Source organism: Polyodon spathula, chromosome 5, assembly GCF_017654505.1.
Source record: "Polyodon spathula isolate WHYD16114869_AA chromosome 5, ASM1765450v1, whole genome shotgun sequence".
Classification (NCBI taxonomy): domain Eukaryota; kingdom Metazoa; phylum Chordata; class Actinopteri; order Acipenseriformes; family Polyodontidae; genus Polyodon; species Polyodon spathula.
The window spans coordinates 78118216-78138561 of NC_054538.1; the positions used below are offsets into that span (position 1 = coordinate 78118216).

The window sequence follows — 20346 nt, forward strand, 5'->3', positions numbered from 1 at the left end:
TATTCAAGAGTAAAAGATACCGTCTCAAACAGGTGTGGTTACACAAAGTGTGATTATGCTGCAGCATTATTATTTTTTTTGATTTTGCAGAAATAAAAGTCATGCCCTATCATTACATCACAGTGGAGAATAGGGCCCTGGGTATTACAGGTATAGCAATGAGACTCCCATTGCATAGCCATTTGATCCATTTCTGGTTTTACTATGAGTTTAAGAAATGTATTCCTTCTACTAAAGTGAGATTTCTGAGATTCCCTGTGGCTAGTGAATGAGGTTCCTCAGGTGAAATTCAAATGTAAAAGCTTGTCAGCAAGATGTCTATTGAAAACAAAGACAGAGACTCCATCATCTAGGGAGTTCGGAGTGGGAGAGAAGGAGAAAGATTTCCAGCCACATGGACAAAAATATGCTTCCTCAGCTTACCAGGTATAAAAGTGGCAGCCCCCCATAAAAACATTACTGGAGCCTCTCAGAACTCCAGATTGGGGAAGGAATTAAAGAATCCTGGTGATCTAACCAAAGCACCTGGCTTTTGAGCCCTGCACAGAGCAAGAAAGACCTCTAAAAGAAACAAAGTACCTTCAAACGTTCAATGGCAAACAGTTCGACTAGAAGTCTTCCTCAATGTCTTCAATTTAATACAATGAAAAGTACTTCTTAAATAAGACAAGATAGACCTACATGTCATTCGTCACATTTATTTCTTAACATATTTATACAGTGAAAACAATGCAGTGAGGACCCAGGACTGCTAGACAATGACAATAGGCAGAACTTCTAACAATTATGTCTACTGGAAACCCATTTCAGAAAGTGGTTGGCATCTGTATCTGTCCAAGCAAGAATGAAACCTCTCACCGACTTTGGGCACAGTTCAGTCAACAATCACTAGATAATTTGTGTTCTGTCCTAGAGAAGTCCATCTGATTAGTAACTATCTATTTTGCCATTTATACTCACATTTCACAGCAAAACCCTGTTTGACAGTGTAAATATATCATCAGTTACTTTGTAACACCCCTTAAGTAATTCCTGTACATCGCAGGTACATGGAACAGTGCGGAGTGCACCAGTTACACAGGAATGTTGAGTGATTAGTGTTTTGTTGGAACTCTAAATCATGACTTAGAATACTAATACTCCTCAATAGAAGTCAGTTTGCCTTTAAAGGTTGTGTTTCTGAACACCTATATGCAATGTTCTGCTGCCCTCCAGTGATGGGATGCCGTAGTGCAGTTTAGACCAGGGGCAATGCAGTTGCCCAGTCTTTGTTTACCAGTCCTGGCTGGACTTCTGCTTGATGAACCTGAGTGACAGGTAGTAGAAGCTCATGAACGCCACGCAGATTGCAACGAGGATGAGGTAGCAGGCGTAGAGCGGGTCCGCGTTCATATCCATTGCTTCGACCACCTGTTCAAACACAGTTCCGCTTAGGGGATTTCAAACACAGCTCCAGCTAGGGGTATTTCAAATACAGCTCTGCTTAGGGGATTTCAAACACAGCTCCGCATAGGGGATTTCAAACACAGCTCTGCTAGGGGTATTTCAAATACAGCTCTGCTTAGGGGTATTTCAAACACAGCTCTGCTTAGGGGATTTCAAACTCAGCTCCGCTAGGGGTATTTCAAATACAGCTCTGCTTAGGGGTATTTCAAACACAGCTCCGCTTAGGGGTATTTCAAACACAGCTCCGCTTAGGGGATTTCAAACTCAGCTCCGCTAGGGGTATTTCAAAGACAGCTCCGCTTAGGGGTATTTCAAACACAGCTCTGCTAGTGGGGAGGGGGTTCTTTGTGCTCTTTAAATATGTGTATGCTGAGACACAAATAGATCTGTTTGCAGAGTAGGATAAGCCATGCTGGTCCATATGTGAGAAGTACAACAATGTTTTTTTTACATGCTTACTTCAGTAGTTTTGTGAGGCTGCACTGTGCTGTAAGAGAGTTTACGAACATGAGGAGATGTCCGGATTCAGGCCTTTGTGGTCTCAAAAGCCAGTGTATTTTATTTACTTACCATATTCAATAAATCCTATCAAAAGCTATCTCCATAAAATACCTTTGTTTTACTCCAAATATACCTGTTGCAAATGTCTATAAATCACAACTCCAGGATAGCAGCATTACCATGCAGCAGTATTTACTCTGCCCATCGATCTGGATGGTGAAGTTTCCCAAGGGCACAGTGTACATTATTATACAGCAGTACTTACACTGGTTCCATCAATCTGGATGCTGAAGTTTCCTAAGGGCACCGTGTACTTGAGCCCTTTAAACTGGACCTGCATCATCCCCTCCAAGCCCCACCTCATGAAGGAGATCTCAGAGAACCAGGACGCCACTGCAAGAGAGAAGCAGGTCCTGGCTTGTGAGCATTGCTATTGCTACTCTTACCCCCGTATGCAAGGTATATTTGTCTCTCTCACCTGTCCACATGTTCTCCATACTGATGATGAAGCCTCCAGTCAGGTAGAAGATGGTGAAGAGTGAGTTGCCCATGAAGGCGGAGGTCTGCAGAGTGGGCAGGAGCGCTGCCACGAACAGTGCCATGGCTCTGCTGCAGTAGACCACAAGCCAGACAAGCAGCAGGTTCATGAAGAAGGGCCCGGGTGCCGGGTTCAGCCCTGCCAGCCAGTAGATGGGCAGTGCGTACACCAGGGTGAAGACGCAGTGCTCAGGGAGCTCGCCCAGGACCTGCAGCCACAGCAGGGTCATTTAGCAGCTCTCCTTGTCATGCTATGCATTTACCAATGAGCACCATGCTTTGCCATGTTCTTTTTTAATATGCTTTACCATACTGTACCTCTCTGGTATATACAATGCTTACATACTGTATGTTTTATTACACTTTGCTGTGCATTTACTAGGGGAAATTTTTATAAGGGCAACACAGTCTGGTAGAGTTCCTTGAGGATTTTTTCACTGTTGCATGTGTATTCTTGACCATAATAAAGTCTTCCTGAAGGACTTTTGGTAATTCACTCAAGGCAGTAATTAAATAAGACTTTTACATACACATCTGAGAGCACCTTTCAGAACTGAATTCATAAAGCCAGACTACATGAACAATGCAATATTTTAGAGTCTAAATAAACTAAAACAAAGCTACACACGGCACAGTACATACAGCGCACATATACTTGCTGTTGTTCTTCCCTTGGATGTAAACATATTGTTCCAAACTGTTCATGCTCTCACACTGCTCTCGTGTACAAGGAGCCACACGCATATGGTTGTGATGTTTGTGTGTTTGCTCTGCGAATGTAAGGGGACTTGAAGTGAACGTTTGTCAAACATGCCCATTCTTTGGCTGACACGTTTACGTAGAGCAACAGTGACCTCCAGTGGTCAAACGTGTCCACTGCAGCTAGATGTTATACTTTCCCCAGAATGCAGGGATTTAGCTGAAACTGCAGTCTGCACCAAACAATTGTTCAACTGATGGTAGCTTCCCTCAGCCCCATTGTGCTTTCTATAACGCGCTGTGGCTACTTTATTTGGAACTATACATCCCAGAAGACAACTCTAATGATCAGTCTGCTGGCAAGCAGAAGAGACTGGTGACTGATGCGGGGAGACGAGGAAGGGGAACTCAATGTGCACAGTAACTCAACACTGATAGCAGGTGTTAGCTAAGCTGTATCCACCAGAACACAATGGGGTTTTGGTAATACTATAACATATACAGTTGCTAACAAACCAAACAGACTCCAGATATCCATTCCCAATTTTTAGCAGAACCTTGTGGGGGAAGGGAGACACCGACATACTGTGAATACATGCTGAGTGCATGTGCATGCTTGAGTGTGTATGTGTGTACATATCTGTCCAAACCCATTCTAGCACTCCAGATATAGCATTGCATACTCTGTGCAAACTCAAATCACTGCCTAAACATAATTCAAGAAAGAAGCTATTTTACACATGTAAATGTAGTTCATCAAACTGCAGTATCCACGGTGACTGCGGATGACCAAGAGGAGACTGACCCTCTGCTCACTTCTCTGATACTCTCCATACTCGTTTCATGGCAGTGTATCTGATGGCTTGTTTCATGTCAGTGTATCTGATGGTCCCTCAGTTGATATGAGAGTGGGCAGTAAGAACCAGGATGATGTGTGCTCTCTGCTTCACTAATGAATTTAGCTGTTCGGGACGCAGAAATGGATTTCTTGTATTTTGCAAACCGCCGGTCCCAGAGCTTTCAGAGTTTAGTGTAGTAGCATCAGCAGGATATAAATCACAGGCTAAAGAAAACTACAGGTCAGAGTGAGGGCACAGCGCATGCCAGCAAGTCAAACAGGAATGGAAAATTCAGTGCACGAACACTTTGTTCCACTGGCTGAGTACAGAAGAATTCTCTCTCCTCTCTCTGCTTGTCAGTGACTTTTACATATTTGTATATTTAAGTTTGTAGAATTAAGTTCAACAAATACCTTTTTTTGGTGCAGCAGAACATTCTAGAAGTCTGAGACTAGTATTCAGTAAAGCCCTTTTGTTTTTGCAAAAAGCAGTTTATCTAAATGTTTTCTCTAAATGATTTCATTCCAGGTATGGTACCGTGCGTAAGGAGAGCATTAATACCACATTCACTGGCCATACTTTTCAATAATTTGTAATACCTGGATTAAAACAGTACAGTATTATGAGCTGTTAGGATTTGTATTTGAAGACTAGCAGCCTTGCGTAAGGGATGTACACTATTTAGTTACATGTTATTTGAAGTAAAAGGAAAGTATGGAGGAGTTGCACATCTATTTTTTATCTTACTGAACAAACTGAGTCATTCTTTTTCACTGGCGCACATCGGAAAATAAAGCCCATAGTGTCAGCATGATATCTTTGGAGCTCAGTCTATGTAGACAACAGAAAGAGCAGTTAAGTGAACAGCAATGGAAAAATAGTCGTTCCTCCACATTTTCCTTAAAAAGTATGTATTTCGTTTCAATGACACAGTAATCGTCACTGCTGGAGTGTTTCATATCGCTCTAAGAGACAGCATGGGCCACAGCAAGCAGATGAAACCCTGCATGAGAAACGCAAGGAGACACAATTCTGTTTAGCACGCTCCTGTCCAAACAAAACCACTTTCCTTTTCAAGCTTATAAACATAAGGGTATTTGCACCCATGCTGTTCTTTTCAAGGTATGGAGAAGCACAAAGTGTTGGAAAACATGGATTGAGAATTGATTAGCAGTTTGCTACGCATGTGGACTGGCAGAGCTATACTGGTGTTTTTTTCTGAAAAGAGACTAATATTGCAGATAGCAGACTGTTTGGTTCAAATTGCATGTACTGCTTACAATTGATAGAGACGATGCGTCTACAAACTGCCCAACAATGACTGCAAGCTAACGAGATAACAATGCTGTGGACCAGAAGGGGCCAGGCTGTAAGACTTCGGAATGCAAAGCATAAAGGGGCTAAAAGGCTCCCAGGGACTGGCATTGGACCCAGAGGTTCTCAGAGAGATCGAAAGAGATAATGCCACTGGGATCAAAGGGGCAGATTTATGGACCTTTTTTCTCCAGGAGTGTGAAGAATGCAGCGAGTTCAGAGGTTGTCACACTAGACTACACACACACACACACACACTAAATTAACAGAATAATATGTTGTACCTTGACCATTGGTTAAGTGTCAGAGAAAGGGGAGGTGGACCATCTATACAGAAGGGTATTTAATGTCATGCAAACATTGTAATGATGAGTATTCTGTCTGTCCTGTACCTGGGACCAGACTCTCTGCATATTTCAATAAACCTAACAACTGATTGAAGAAAAGGACTCTGTGCATTTTCTTGAATCTACTTAATCACCATCATTTTTTGTAAGTTACTTCACAAAGGTATCATATTATCCTCTGTGTCTCTTTAAATAAGGAATATTACCTTAGCAAAGAAATACGCGGTGACAGAATACATCCCGTCTTGCAGTTCATGATAAATCAATGCTCTCTCTGAATGGCCTGGAAACAAAGGGATTCTTTTACAAGACAAAGAAAAACCTGCAGAACAAACCAACGTGAAACAGAAGAGCAGCATTATCCAATTTATCTGGGCCTGGACCAAAGACAAGCTGCTGTGCATGCAAGGTTTTCTATGAGAGCTATTTGTCTCTATTACCCATTGCAGTATATTGGGAACTACAGCTTAAGGAAACAAAGTCAGAGCATCATGAAGCAATGCTATTCAGAGGCACTGCACACTGTATAAATACAGCCATGCCACAGTTAGCTGTTAGTACGCTGCAAACAATTGGAAAGTGCAGAGTTTCAAGAAGCTTCAATGCCTGGCTACTCAAATAATTTTATTCCAAAATCTGCAATCTGGAATTCAAGGACCACTGTGTCTCACGGCACCCCCTCATCTTTCTCCTTTGGGGGGGGGACGACGGACGGACTACAGAGAATTATACAAACTGAAAGGCATCTAGCGACGCTCACGACAAACCCTGTAACTGACTGAATGCATCACAACCGGTAGGCATCAGTTGTTACACACAACACTGAATGCATCTCCACTGAAAGCCACCACACACAAGCTGACTGCGTCTCCACTCACACTTGGCGATGACGTCCAGCACCACGGCGAAGGGGGTGAGCGCTACGATCATGTAGAGCAGAGCCACGGTGTCCTGGATAGAGAGCTGGGTCTCCCCTGCCCCGAAGTACAGGAAGCCGATGAGCAGGGACATGAGCAGCGCTTCGAAGCCGTGGATAAGCAGTGTGGCTAGGTCCCGGAAATCATTGGAGACGTGGCGCCTGCAGCACAAGAGCCGTGGACACCAAACATGAACATCCTTCTGTAACCGACTCTTTTGGGAGGAATCTCAAACTTTAAAATGTGAAGTTTTGCTTTTTAAATGTTTACAGACGTACAGCAACGCAGACTACGATGACAAGGAAGCTACATATAGTGCAGATTGAATTCCCTGTATGTAAAAGATTAAGAACAAAAGTAAACCCATTCTGATACACTTTTAACAGTGCCTCGCAGTTCAGTGGAGAGTCTATCCCAGGATCTCCAGTGTTCAATCTATTGTCTACCCATCATCAATGTCCTTCAGACACAGCAGTAGGATGAAAATGTATTGGTAATCATGAGAGTAACATGAACTGGTAATGTTAAACCAGTTTGATGGAGGTGACCTTGGCATAAGTACATTGCTAAGGCAACTTAGCTTAGAATGACTGGAGACATAAGGCATGTGCAGATATGTATTGAAAAGGAAAATGTGGCAAACAATTAGCCAAACTAGAGTAGTTAGTGGTTGGTTGCACTTGACTGGAGTAACAGCTGAATGGCTAATTTCTATTGATAATTAGTGAGACAACAAAAACGAACTGCAGTCACGTATGTCCTGAGCCCATATGGTATAAATCTCAGGCATGGAGGTGACACAGACACAGAAGCTCCAATACCCCCAGGAATCCTTGTGGACCATCTGAGGCTGTCTCTCCAGGGGTTCAGGTAATCTGATCCCTGTCAATGCTAGTGGCATGTATTGTATCTATACAATAACTTTTAATGTAGAATGTAATGTGAGTATTTTGAACTAATAAATGGTACACATTTCAGTTTGAAACATGGTCTGGTCTCATCCTTATAGCGTAACAGTGTAGTTAACTCCATGTTTTGCTTCACTCATAACCCTTGCCATGGCGACTCTGTGGCTGCCTTACAAGGTGTACAGGAGTACCTGAGCAGAATAGAGAACTGTTTCAAGCCTCCTGGCAGCTGGTCATTGGGCTTCGAATGGACATTGATCACATTCTCCTGGGAGTTTGAGGGGGAGCTACAGGCAGACAAAAATAACAAAACAACGAAGTTGTTAGTTGAAGAATGAAACTGAAATTGTACTGCCTGCTACCAGCTAACTCACTTTAGTGCAGGGTTAGGTGAAAGATAGAGAAAAAGGGATCTCTGGCCACGTTTCAAAAATAAAGATCAAATATGTCCAAAGACTTCAAATTAAGACTATTTACTGTACAAGCTCATACATTCAATATTATTTCTAGTTTTAGGTGTTTTTTGGATGCTTTTACTTTGTGCTAATAGCACACAGTGCCACTGTTCAAACACTAAGACAGTAGTGGTTTATCCAGACTTGTTCCTAATGTACAGGGAGGTTTGGTAGAGTACAGTGCAGTACTTGGGCTCTGTGGTGCTACACAGTGCAGGGCTGCTGGATTCGGCAGGCTTCCAGATGAAGTCCTCAGTCCCCTTCACTCTGTCCCAGAACAAGTCAGCCAGGTTCCTGGCTCTCTCTAGGCATTCCGCCTCCTTCTCTTTACTGTGTCGGTCGATGCTGATCAGATCCACTGCAAAGATCATCAACACTGTCGCATCAATAACAACCATTTCCATGTGAGCTGAGTAAAGTTCTTCCAACTACTTCCTGCACAGCAAGAATTTTAAGCATCAGGTGAGATGCTAATGCCTGCCTCACAGGGAGAAAATCTACAATCATACTCAAAGTCTGTAAAACAGTGGTTGAACAGTGTAGTGATTTAGGTGCAAACTGCCCATCTGTGCATTTCAGAATAGTGAATCTTTCCATGTACAGATGTGGCTTGCGTTTGTTTTTCAAATTTTGCCTTGGCATTACCATGTTTGCACCGCACCTCCCTCACACTCACCGTAGAAGTCAGAGGGGTTGCAGTAGCGCGGGCAGGAGTGGCCCAGGCTGGTGAAGTAGGGCACCATGTGCCTGGCCGAGCCACAGTACACAGTGGTCCCCGAGGACAGCAGCACCACCAGGTCGAAGAGCTGGAAGATGTCGGAGCGCGGCTGGTGGATGGAGAGGAGCACCAGGCGGTTTCCTCGTGCCAGTCTGGACAGCGTGATGACCAGGTTGTGTGCTGTGAAGCTGTCCAGCCCAGAGGTCGGCTCGTCCAGTATTAAAATACCTGCACCCAGACACCACAGGTCAATGAACAGCAAAGATCATTGAGCTTTGCTAATGAGGTGCTTGGCTAGGATTTGGGTTAGAATTAATTTTAAAGTTTAACAAGTTAGTAGTAGTTATTGCTGGAGCTCACAATGTGTGTTCAATCAGATTGCAAAACACCACTGACATAATAAAAACTGAGTTCTTCAGACTCAGAGGCCAGTTCCTCTGCCAGGTGAGATACTGTATCTCCGATACCCATACCAGGCTATGCACACTACAGCGCGTGCACACTATTGAGCTACAGCAGGAACAGGAGGTCGCTAAGAAGCACTGGGGTTTGTGCAGTTCTCTACAGACAGGACAGTGAAGAGGAAGGCTCACCGGGGTTCCAGAGCAGCTGCACCCCAATGCTGACCCGTCTCCTCTCCCCCCCTGACACTCCGCGGATGTACTCGTTCCCAACTCGAGTGTTAGCACACTGCCGCAGCCGGAGCTCCGCAATCACATCCTCAACCTGCGGATCAAGCAGAGAGAAGGGGAGCCTTTAGCGCTGACATTTCTACAGGAGCCACTCAATTCAATGATAAATAGAAGAACACACTGCTGGTGTCTGTGTGATGCGGATGCACAGCTGCTACGTAGTCTGACTCCAGCAGGTGAAACTAGGTTTCAAACTCTGTAACTGCTGCAACCGGTCTGGCTGTTTCGTACAGTGGTTAAGACACAAGCTGTGCATCCATGGATTTAGGAATATGAATCTTTCAATGCACCGATTCGGCTTGGGTGTTTTTTTATTTTTCAAACTTGCTAATCCACAGCTCATGGAGTAAGAGTGGAGGTGTGTGTCAGTCACATGATCCTAGAGCCACACAACACATTTCAAAATAATCACAAGGATTTTTCCTCTACAGTGTTTATCAACTACAGTGAACAGTTTTCTGGGCCAGCAACAAAAAAAAAAAAAAAACATTGATATATTTTTTAGGTCAGGACTAATGTTTTCAAAGCTATAAATCCGTGTGGGACAGGACATCCCGGCCCTACATCTTAACCTTCGCCCCTCCTCGGCGTGTTTTACAGCCGTTGTAAGGAGGGAGCCCCTGCAGCCACTAGCCGATAGTTACCCTCTGTTCCCGCTGTTTATCTGAGAAGTGTGTGGGGAGGCGCAGTCTGGCCACAAAGGCTAAGGTCTCACGCACGGTCAGGTTGGGTAGCAGGCGCTCGTCCTGCCGCACGTGTGCAATGCACTTCTTGACCAGCTGTGGCGTGCTCGGCTTCCCGTTGATCAGGATCTGTCCAGCCTTGACCTTCCCTCCCTCATCTCTGCAGGTAATGATGTCAAGCAGGGATGTCTTTCCACAGCCTAGGAGATGAATCACAGAGCAGTGGAGCTCACTAATAAAAGGGTTTTAACACAGACTCGTATGAAACACAGCAGGTTTTTTGCAGCACTGCTTTATAGTATTGCGAGACTCCATGAAGTTATGAATGTTGCTTCTTTTTTGCTTAATAAACTAATATAACTTAGGGATGGAAACAAGACTCCCATTGCATAGCAGTTTGAACCACTCCTGGCTAATCAAGCTCCTAGTAAAACCTGGAATGGGTGAAACTGCTAAGCAATCCCTGGAAACTAGAAGGAAGCTTGTTTAACAGCAGACCAGGCCAGTAGTCGTAATTGTGTTTAATTTTTTGTAATGGGGGATTCTTTGTTGTGACAATCTGCAATTCAACAAGTTGCTCACATTTTAAGTGTCACAAACTTCCACAGAAACATCCATCTATGTATAAAAACCCAGCATGGGCCACTTTTATTAAGGGCAATTTGCTTCAGGTTTTGTAAAAGTGAAATGTGCCTGTAAATGGTACAAAACCAGTACAATGTAGCTCAGAAGGATTATGTAATGCCTGGGAACTCTGGCACTATGTGAGTTTCAAGCACATCGTTAAGTGAAGTTTATTTTGTTATCCACTATGTGTTGCTTTTTTATTGAAATATCTCAGCTTAATCAGAGGTGGCCATCAAACACTTACAAACATATTGAAAGTCATAAATAAAAAAAACAGACCCCCACCCCAATATTAGTGTGTTTATATAGAACCTGTTGTGTTTAAACATTGAGAATGCTTTGCCACTGATCTATCCGCTCAGCGACATCACCACTGTAGTTGCTGCTAACAGGTTTCAATGGGGACGTGACTTCTAATGCATATGCAATGCTTGTGTTAGGGTGTTGTGTGGCTGGTGATCGTGGAGGAGTAAAACAATGCTCTAAGGATTCCTGGCAGGACACGGCTGTCTCACCAGAGCTTCCGATCACAGCCAGCATCTGACCGCTCCTCACTTTCAGGTGCAGGTTCTCAATAGCTGGAGGCTGGGGCTCTCTGCTCATCTCCCACGGCATTTTAAACTCAGACAGCATCTCGTACCAGGGGATCTGCGCCGCTGTGTCCACCTGGGCAGAAAACAACACAACTGGAATTGGAATACTGCAATGGTGTGAATGCCCTTCCGGAAAGGCATTCAGCTGAGTGGAGAGATTTGGGTGAAAATTTAGGCCCAATAATAAAATGTAAACATTATAACATAAAGAAAGCTGTTGATGCAAGTACTTAATAAACAGAGATAAACTATTGACTATACTAAAGACATTTATTGTCTGAAGTTTTATAAAGAATGACAGCATATTTGACCGAGTGCTTTAAGCTATGAATGTGTAAAAATCAAGAGAGATAGATACTGTACAGTAATAGTATTATGCATAATAAAAGGCAGTCCAGCTGCCTTATCTCCAGCACTGCACTGTGTTTATGATGTATTTAAATCAATCCATATCAGAGCTTTCTATTTCCATTACGGTCACATACACTTCATATAGATAAGAGCAGTACAGTGTAATAGCAGTGTCTATCTACAGTACAGCATTAGGGGCACATACACTTCATATAGATAAGAGCAGTACAGTGTAATAGCAGTGTCTATCTACAGTACAGCATTAGGGGCACATACACTTCATATAGATAAGAGCAGTACAGTGTAATAGCAGTGTCTATCTACAGTACAGCATTAGGGGCACATACACTTCATATAGATAAGAGCAGTACAGTGTAATAGCAGTGTCTATCTACAGTACAGCATTAGGGGCACATACACTTCATATAGATAAGAGCAGTACAGTGTAATAGCAGTGTCTATCTACAGTACAGCATTAGGGGCACATACACTTCATATAGATAAGAGCAGTACAGTGTAACAGCAGTGTCTATCTACAGTACAGCATTAGGGGCACATACACTTCATATAGATAAGAGCAGTACAGTGTAACAGCAGTGTCTATCTACAGTACAGCATTAGGGGCACATACACTTCATATAGATAAGAGCAGTACAGTGTAACAGCAGTGTCTATCTACAGTACAGCATTAGGGGCACATACACTTCATATAGATAAGAGCAGTACAGTGTAATAGCAGTGTCTATCTACAGTACAGCATTAGGGGCACATACACTTCATATAGATAAGAGCAGTACAGTGTAATAGCAGTGTCTATCTACAGTACAGCATTAGGGGCACATACACTTCATATAGATAAGAGCAGTACAGTGTAATAGCAGTGTCTATCTACAGTACAGCATTAGGGGCACATACACTTCATATAGATAAGAGCAGTACAGTGTAATAGCAGTGTCTATCTACAGTACAGCATTAGGGGCACATACACTTCATATAGATAAGAGCAGTACAGTGTAACAGCAGTGTCTATCTACAGTACAGCATTAGGGGCACATACACTTCATATAGATAAGAGCAGTACAGTGTAATAGCAGTGTCTATCTACAGTACAGCATTAGGGGCACATACACTTCATATAGATAAGAGCAGTACAGTGTAATAGCAGTGTCTATCTACAGTACAGCAGTAGGGGCACATACACTTCATATAGATAAGAGCAGTACAGTGTAATAGCAGTGTCTATCTACAGTACAGCATTAGGGGCACATACACTTCATATAGATAAGAGCAGTACAGTGTAATAGCAGTGTCTATCTACAGTACAGCATTAGGGGCACATACACTTCATATAGATAAGAGCAGTACAGTGTAACAGCAGTGTCTATCTACAGTACAGCATTAGGGGCACATACACTTCATATAGATAAGAGCAGTACAGTGTAATAGCAGTGTCTATCTACAGTACAGCATTAGGGGCACATACACTTCATATAGATAAGAGCAGTACAGTGTAATAGCAGTGTCTATCTACAGTACAGCATTAGGGGCACATACACTTCATATAGATAAGAGCAGTACAGTGTAATAGCAGTGTCTATCTACAGTACAGCATTAGCTTCTACTGCCTCACCACATTTGCTGCGACAGCCATTGTTTTAAATATTAACCAGCACTTGGCCTTTTTACAGGTCTGAATGGCACCTGGCTTACCTGGTAGTGCAGGTCCCTGACCTCCAGCACATTGCGCTCCCCACAGTACGTGAAGTACAGGCTGCTGTCTTCATCCAGGCCAGGAAATAACTGCTCCCTGTAGTTCTGAGTGTGAGAATATTACAAGAACTAAAGTGAGGACAGGGGAGGTATATTCTTTAAGTACATTAGGTAAAAGATTTGTCAGTGTATTCAATCTGATTTCACACAGCGTAGTATCTCAAATCAAACTCAGCTCATCGTACCCGTTCAGACGGGCGTTTCCTTGTTTTCTGATCTGTAATCAAACTCAGCTCATCGTACCTGTTCAGACGGGCTGTGGCAGGCTGGTGAGTGGATAGAGGCCCAGAGACAGACTGCAGTTCAAACAAATATACTTTTATTATAAATAAACACAAAATAAACATGCACAAGGGCAAAATAAAGGGATTTAAACACAAATAAAGCAATACAAAAACAAAACTTGCAAAATTAAGGTTCCCAGGCTGGGCAATGCCTTCACTGGATTCACAAATACAAAAAAAAACCTTACAAACACCAACCTGCTTCCTCAGCTCCCTCCTCCCTACTGGGAGGCTGAGGCCATCCTTTTATGCCAGGTGGCTAAATGATAATTGATTAATTAATTACATTAGTTGATTGCTCCCACCTGGGGCAATCAACCTGGGCAGGGAGGAGAATTTAACTCCATCCCTGCCGGTATTTCCAAGGGCAGAGCTCTGCCACATGGGCGTTTCCTTGTTTTCTGAGCTGTAACCAAACTCAGCTCATCGTACCCGTTCAGAAGGGCGTTTCCTTGTTTTCTGATCTGTAACCAAACTCAGCCCATCGTACCCGTTCAGACGGGCGTTTCCTTGTTTTCTGAGCTGTAACCAAACTCAGCCCATCGTACCCGTTCAGACGGCCGTTTCCTTGGTTTCTGAGCTGTAATCACACTCAGCCCATCGTACCCGTTCAGACGGCCGTTTCCTTGTTTTCTGATCTGTAACCAAACTCAGCCCATCGTACCCGTTCAGACGGGCGTTTCCTTGTTTTCTGAGCTGTAACCAAACTCAGCCCATCGTACCCGTTCAGACGGGCGTTTCCTTGTTTTCTGAGCTGTAATCAAACTCAGCCCATCGTACCCGTTCAGACGGGCGTTTCCTTGTTTTCTGAGCTGTAATCACACTCAGCCCATCGTACCCGTTCAGACGGCCGTTTCCTTGTTTTCTGATCTGTAACCAAACTCAGCCCATCGTACCCGTTCAGACGGGCGTTTCCTTGTTTTCTGAGCTGTAATCAAACTCAGCCCATCGTACCCGTTCAGACGGGCGTTTCCTTGTTTTCTGAGCTGTAATCAAACTCAGCCCATCGTACCCGTTCAGACGGGCGTTTCCTTGTTTTCTGAGCTGTAATCACACTCAGCCCATCGTACCCGTTCAGACGGGCGTTTCCTTGTTTTCTGAGCGGTAATCAAACTCAGCCCATCGTACCCGTTCAGACGGGCGTTTCCTTGTTTTCTGAGCTGTAACCAAACTCAGCCCATCGTACCCGTTCAGACGGGCGTTTCCTTGTTTTCTGAGCTGTAATCAAACTCAGCCCATCGTACCCGTTCAGACGGCCGTTTCCTTGTTTTCTGAGCGGTAATCACACTCAGCCCATCGTACCCGTTCAGACGGGCGTTTCCTTGTTTTCTGAGCTGTAACCACACTCAGCCCATCGTACCCGTTCAGACGGCCGTTTCCTTGGTTTCTGAGCGGTAATCACACTCAGCCCATCGTACCCGTTCAGACGGGCGTTTCCTTGTTTTCTGAGCGGTAATCACACTCAGCCCATCGTACCCGTTCAGACGGCCGTTTCCTTGGTTTCTGAGCGGTAATCACACTCAGCCCATCGTACCCGTTCAGACGGCCGTTTCCTTGGTTTCTGAGCGGTAATCACACTCAGCCCATCGTACCCGTTCAGACGGGCGTTTCCTTGTTTTCTGAGCTGTAATCACACTCAGCCCATCGTACCCGTTCAGACGGGCGTTTCCTTGTTTTCTGAGCTGTAATCACACTCAGCCCATCGTACCCGTTCAGACGGGCGTTTCCTTGTTTTCTGAGCTGTAATCAAACTCAGCCCATCGTACCCGTTCAGACGGGCGTTTCCTTGTTTTCTGAGCTGTAATCAAACTCAGCCCATCGTACCCGTTCAGACGGGCGTTTCCTTGTTTTCTGAGCTGTAATCAAACTCAGCCCATCGTACCCGTTCAGACGGGCGTTTCCTTGTTTTCTGAGCTGTAATCAAACTCAGCCCATCGTACCCGTTCAGACAGGCGTTTCCTTGTTTTCTGAGCTGTAATCAAACTCAGCCCATCGTACCCGTTCAGACGGGCGTTTCCTTGTTTTCTGAGCTGTAATCACACTCAGCCCATCGTACCCGTTCAGACGGGCGTTTCCTTGTTTTCTGAGCTGTAATCAAACTCAGCCCATCGTACCCGTTCAGACGGGCGTTTCCTTGTTTTCTGAGCTGTAATCACACTCAGCCCATCGTACCCGTTCAGACGGGCGTTTCCTTGTTTTCTGAGCTGTAATCAAACTCAGCCCATCGTACCCGTTCAGACGGGCGTTTCCTTGTTTTCTGAGCTGTAATCAAACTCAGCTCATCGTACCCGTTCAGACGGGCGTTTCCTTGTTTTCTGAGCTGTAATCAAACTCAGCCCATCGTACCCGTTCAGACGGGCGTTTCCTTGTTTTCTGAGCGGTAATCACACTCAGCCCATCGTACCCGTTCAGACGGGCGTTTCCTTGTTTTCTGAGCTGTAATCACACTCAGCCCATCGTACCCGTTCAGACGGGCGTTTCCTTGTTTTCTGAGCGGTAATCACACTCAGCCCATCGTACCCGTTCAGACGGGCGTTTCCTTGTTTTCTGAGCTGTAATCACACTCAGCCCATCGTACCCGTTCAGACGGGCGTTTCCTTGTTTTCTGAGCTGTAATCACACTCAGCCCATCGTACCCGTTCAGACGGGCGTTTCCTTGTTTTCTGAGCTGTAATCACACTCAGCCCATCGTACCCGTTCAGACGGGCGTTTCCTTGTTTTCTGAGCTGTAACCAAACTCAGCCCATCGTACCCGTTCAGACAGGCGTTTCCTTGTTTTCTGAGCTGTAATCAAACTCAGCCCATCGTACCCGTTCAGACGGGCGTTTCCTTGTTTTCTGAGCTGTAACCAAACTCAGCCCATCGTACCCGTTCAGACGGGCGTTTCCTTGTTTTCTGAGCTGTAATCAAACTCAGCCCATCGTACCCGTTCAGACGGGCGTTTCCTTGTTTTCTGAGCTGTAATCAAACTCAGCCCATCGTACCCGTTCAGACGGGCGTTTCCTTGTTTTCTGAGCTGTAACCAAACTCAGCTCATCGTACCCGTTCAGACGGGCGTTTCCTTGTTTTCTGAGCTGTAATCAAACTCAGCCCATCGTACCCGTTCAGACGGGCGTTTCCTTGTTTTCTGAGCTGTAATCACACTCAGCCCATCGTACCCGTTCAGACGGGCGTTTCCTTGTTTTCTGAGCTGTAATCACACTCAGCCCATCGTACCCGTTCAGACGGGCGTTTCCTTGTTTTCTGAGCTGTAACCAAACTCAGCCCATCGTACCCGTTCAGACGGGCGTTTCCTTGTTTTCTGAGCTGTAATCACACTCAGCCCATCGTACCCGTTCAGACGGGCGTTTCCTTGTTTTCTGAGCTGTAATCACACTCAGCCCATCGTACCCGTTCAGACGGGCGTTTCCTTGTTTTCTGAGCGGTAATCACACTCAGCCCATCGTACCCGTTCAGACGGGCGTTTCCTTGTTTTCTGAGCGGTAATCACACTCAGCTCATCGTACCCGTTCAGACGGGCGTTTCCTTGTTTTCTGAGCGGTAATCACACTCAGCCCATCGTACCCGTTCAGACGGGCGTTTCCTTGTTTTCTGAGCTGTAATCAAACTCAGCTCATCGTACCCGTTCAGACGGGCGTTTCCTTGTTTTCTGAGCTGTAATCACACTCAGCCCATCGTACCCGTTCAGACGGGCGTTTCCTTGTTTTCTGATCTGTAACCAAACTCAGCCCATCGTACCCGTTCAGACGGGCGTTTCCTTGTTTTCTGAGCGGTAATCAAACTCAGCCCATCGTACCCGTTCAGACGGGCGTTTCCTTGTTTTCTGAGCGGTAATCACACTCAGCCCATCGTACCCGTTCAGACGGGCGTTTCCTTGGTTTCTGAGCTGTAATCACACTCAGCCCATCGTACCCGTTCAGACGGGCGTTTCCTTGTTTTCTGAGCGGTAATCAAACTCAGCTCATCGTACCGTTCAGACGGGCGTTTCCTTGTTTTCTGATCTGTAACCAAACTCAGCCCATCGTACCCGTTCAGACGGGCGTTTCCTTGTTTTCTGAGCGGTAATCAAACTCAGCTCATCGTACCGTTCAGACGGGCGTTTCCTTGTTTTCTGAGCTGTAATCAAACTCAGCTCATCGTACCGTTCAGACAGGCGTTTCCTTGTTTTCGATATCATTTTTTTTATTTTAATATAATTTTTGTCACAATTAAGCAAATGTATCTGACTTTAACTGATCAACAAATTGGGTTATCTACAATTGTAAACATATATGATTTTGTGGTTGAACTAGTTTGTCATATTCGTAGTGATTTGTGCAGTAGTCGTTCATATGCAAGTCCATCTGGTTATTCAGTAGACATTTCAAATATGTAGTACACGTATTGATTTGGACTTGATCAGAATACATAAAATAGTATGTGTTCTAAATAAATGTAAATTAACTACGCATTTTCTACTTAGGGCTGGTCATTTTACAGTAATGCAGCGTAATTACAAAAGCAGACACCTTTGGGATAACATCTTTTTTTAATTTCAGACATGAAAATACGCTTTAAAAAATCACGAATAAGGAAATTACAAATCATGGCGATGAGAGATTCTCTTCTACGATGCAAATATAGATTTGTTGATTGCTGCCGGCTTCTTGAGACAGTGTTGACCGTGACACGGTTCAGTTTGCGTTACACAATCTTTTCTTTTCTTTTTTTTCTAATTATATTTATTTCAGTTTTACAATAAATACTGATAACATAGTATTAGAGTCAATGTCAGATATTTCAACACTTGATTAAAATTACATATTAGCTACAGTGGGGTTACCACTGAATTAAATTGATTTCTAGGGAGCCGGGTCCGGATCTATCCATCTTTCACTAGACTACTATGGGGTGCCGTGTGTTAAAAAAGGGCTTAATATGAAATGCTGAAATGTTCATATTAGCTAAATGTTAAATCTTGATAAGAGATTTAAGATTTAGTTAAATATTTGGCTAAATGTTAAATCTTGATAAGAGATTTAAGATTTAGTTAAATATTTGGCTAAATGTTAAATCTTGATAAGGATTTAAGATTTAGTTAAATATTTGGCTAAATGTTAAATCTTGTTAAGGATTTAAGATTTAGTTAAATATTTGGCTAAATGTTAAATCTTGATAAGAGATTTAGGATTTAGTTAAATATTTGGCTAAATGTTAAATCTTGTTAAGAGATTTAAGATTTAGTTAAATATTTAGCTAAATGTTAAATCTTGTTAAGAGATTTAAGATTTAGTTAAATATTTAGCTAAATGTTAAATCTTTAAGAGATTTAGGATTTAGTTAAATATTTGGCTAAATGTTAAATCTTGATAAGAGATTTAAGATTTAGTTAAATATTTGGCTAAATGTTAAATCTTGATAAGAGATTTAAGATTTAGTTAAATATTTGGCTAAATGTTAAATCTTGATAAGAGATTTAAGATTTAGTTAAATATTTGGCTAAATGTTAAATCTTGATAAGGATTTAAGATTTAGTTAAATATTTGGCTAAATGTTAAATCTTGATAAGGATTTAAGATTTAGTTAAATATTTGGCTAAATGTTAAATCTTGATAAGGATTTAAGATTTAGTTAAATATTTGGCTAAATGTTAAATCTTGTTAAGAGATTTAAGATTTAGTTAAATATTTAGCTAAATGTTAAATCTTGTTAAGAGATTTAAGATTTAGTTAAATATTTGGCTAAATGTTAAATCTTGTTAAGGATTTAAGATTTAGTTAAATATTTGGCTAAATGTTAAATCTTGTTAAGAGGTTTAAGATTTAGTTAAATATTTTGCTGAATGTTAAATCTTGTAACTAGATTTATAAATTACATCTGAATGTACACATTTAAAAAAAATGTTTATTTATTTTCACAACATTTATAAATCTGGGGAAAAAAATACAAGATTTTGTTTACACATGGCTCCCCACAGACTACCCAATGCGAAGTTCCTATACCGCCACCAACTGAGAGGGAATGGCAGATTTAAGGCGACTTTTAATTGGATAATTTATTGCACATACTATTTTCTTTAAATTAACTGGTTCTCATTTTCAGTGATTTTATTGGGCAAATTAGTAAATGTAATAATTAGAATTGCAAAAATTAGAAGGGTCTGCTAAGGTCAAACATGCACTAATTATTTGAAACGTGTACTAAATAGCGCAGTTTTGACTCGGACTGTCTTCCATAAAATAACAGCATGATATTGTTAACTTGACTGAGCGTTGGTAACACTGAATTGAATGACAGCATAATAATAATAATAATAATAATAATAATAATAATAATAATAATAATAATAATAATAATAATCATCTTTTAAAATACTTACCAATGCAGTTTGCCCGGGACTGTGCTCGTCATTCGGCAGAGTGCTGGTCTCCGCAGACATTATTTTGACGTTTTACCACCCATCAATGTTGGCCACTTTTGTGTCACAAACTTTAATGGTCCCCAGTTTCCTTAAAGAAAGAAAGCGGTCCACTCAGTGTGTAACCAAAAATTAGCCTGGAGTCACTGTAGCGCACCTCCTTCACTCCTTGCACTGACAAAAAAAAAAAGTTCGCTTTTCGTTTTAGTTCCAGTTCTAGACAAGTCCAAAGGTTCTTTAGATAAGGCGCTAGTACATGTAGTTATTA

General features: G+C 42.9%; 1 protein-coding gene across 2 annotated transcripts; it reads right to left on the reverse strand.

The window, feature by feature from the left end:
- Positions 1–682: 682 nt before the first annotated feature.
- Positions 683–20273, reverse strand: abcg8 (ATP-binding cassette, sub-family G (WHITE), member 8). Of its 2 annotated transcripts, none has more exons than XM_041251427.1 (13): positions 20040–20273; positions 13338–13442; positions 11199–11349; positions 10093–10256; positions 9275–9407; positions 8640–8909; positions 8153–8321; positions 7700–7795; positions 6562–6761; positions 5890–5966; positions 2426–2693; positions 2213–2340; positions 683–1410 (listed from the first exon to the last, which is right to left on the reverse strand). In XM_041251427.1, the coding sequence occupies exons 1-13, from the start codon at positions 20097–20099 to the stop codon at positions 1273–1275; spliced, it is 1959 nt and encodes a 652-aa protein (XP_041107361.1). In that variant the 5' UTR covers positions 20100–20273; the 3' UTR covers positions 683–1272. The 2 variants fall into 2 exon arrangements, with proteins under 2 accessions (XP_041107361.1, XP_041107359.1); XM_041251425.1 differs by having other exon boundaries at positions 10018–10256; positions 20040–20272.
- Between the last annotated feature and the right edge of the window lie 73 nt (positions 20274–20346).

Bases quoted from the DNA above. Each gene is read 5' to 3' on its own strand.
- abcg8 (XM_041251425.1), bottom strand. From the start codon at position 20,099: ATGTCTGCGGAGACCAGCACTCTGCCGAATGACGAGCACAGTCCCGGG. The intron at 5,967-6,561 runs GTGAGTGGAGAC...CTTTGTTTCCAG, and splicing joins GCTGGACGTCATCGCCAAGT to GCCATTCAGAGAGAGCATTG. The intron at 2,341-2,425 runs GTGAGAGAGACA...TCTCTCTTGCAG, and splicing joins TATGGAGAACATGTGGACAG to TGGCGTCCTGGTTCTCTGAG.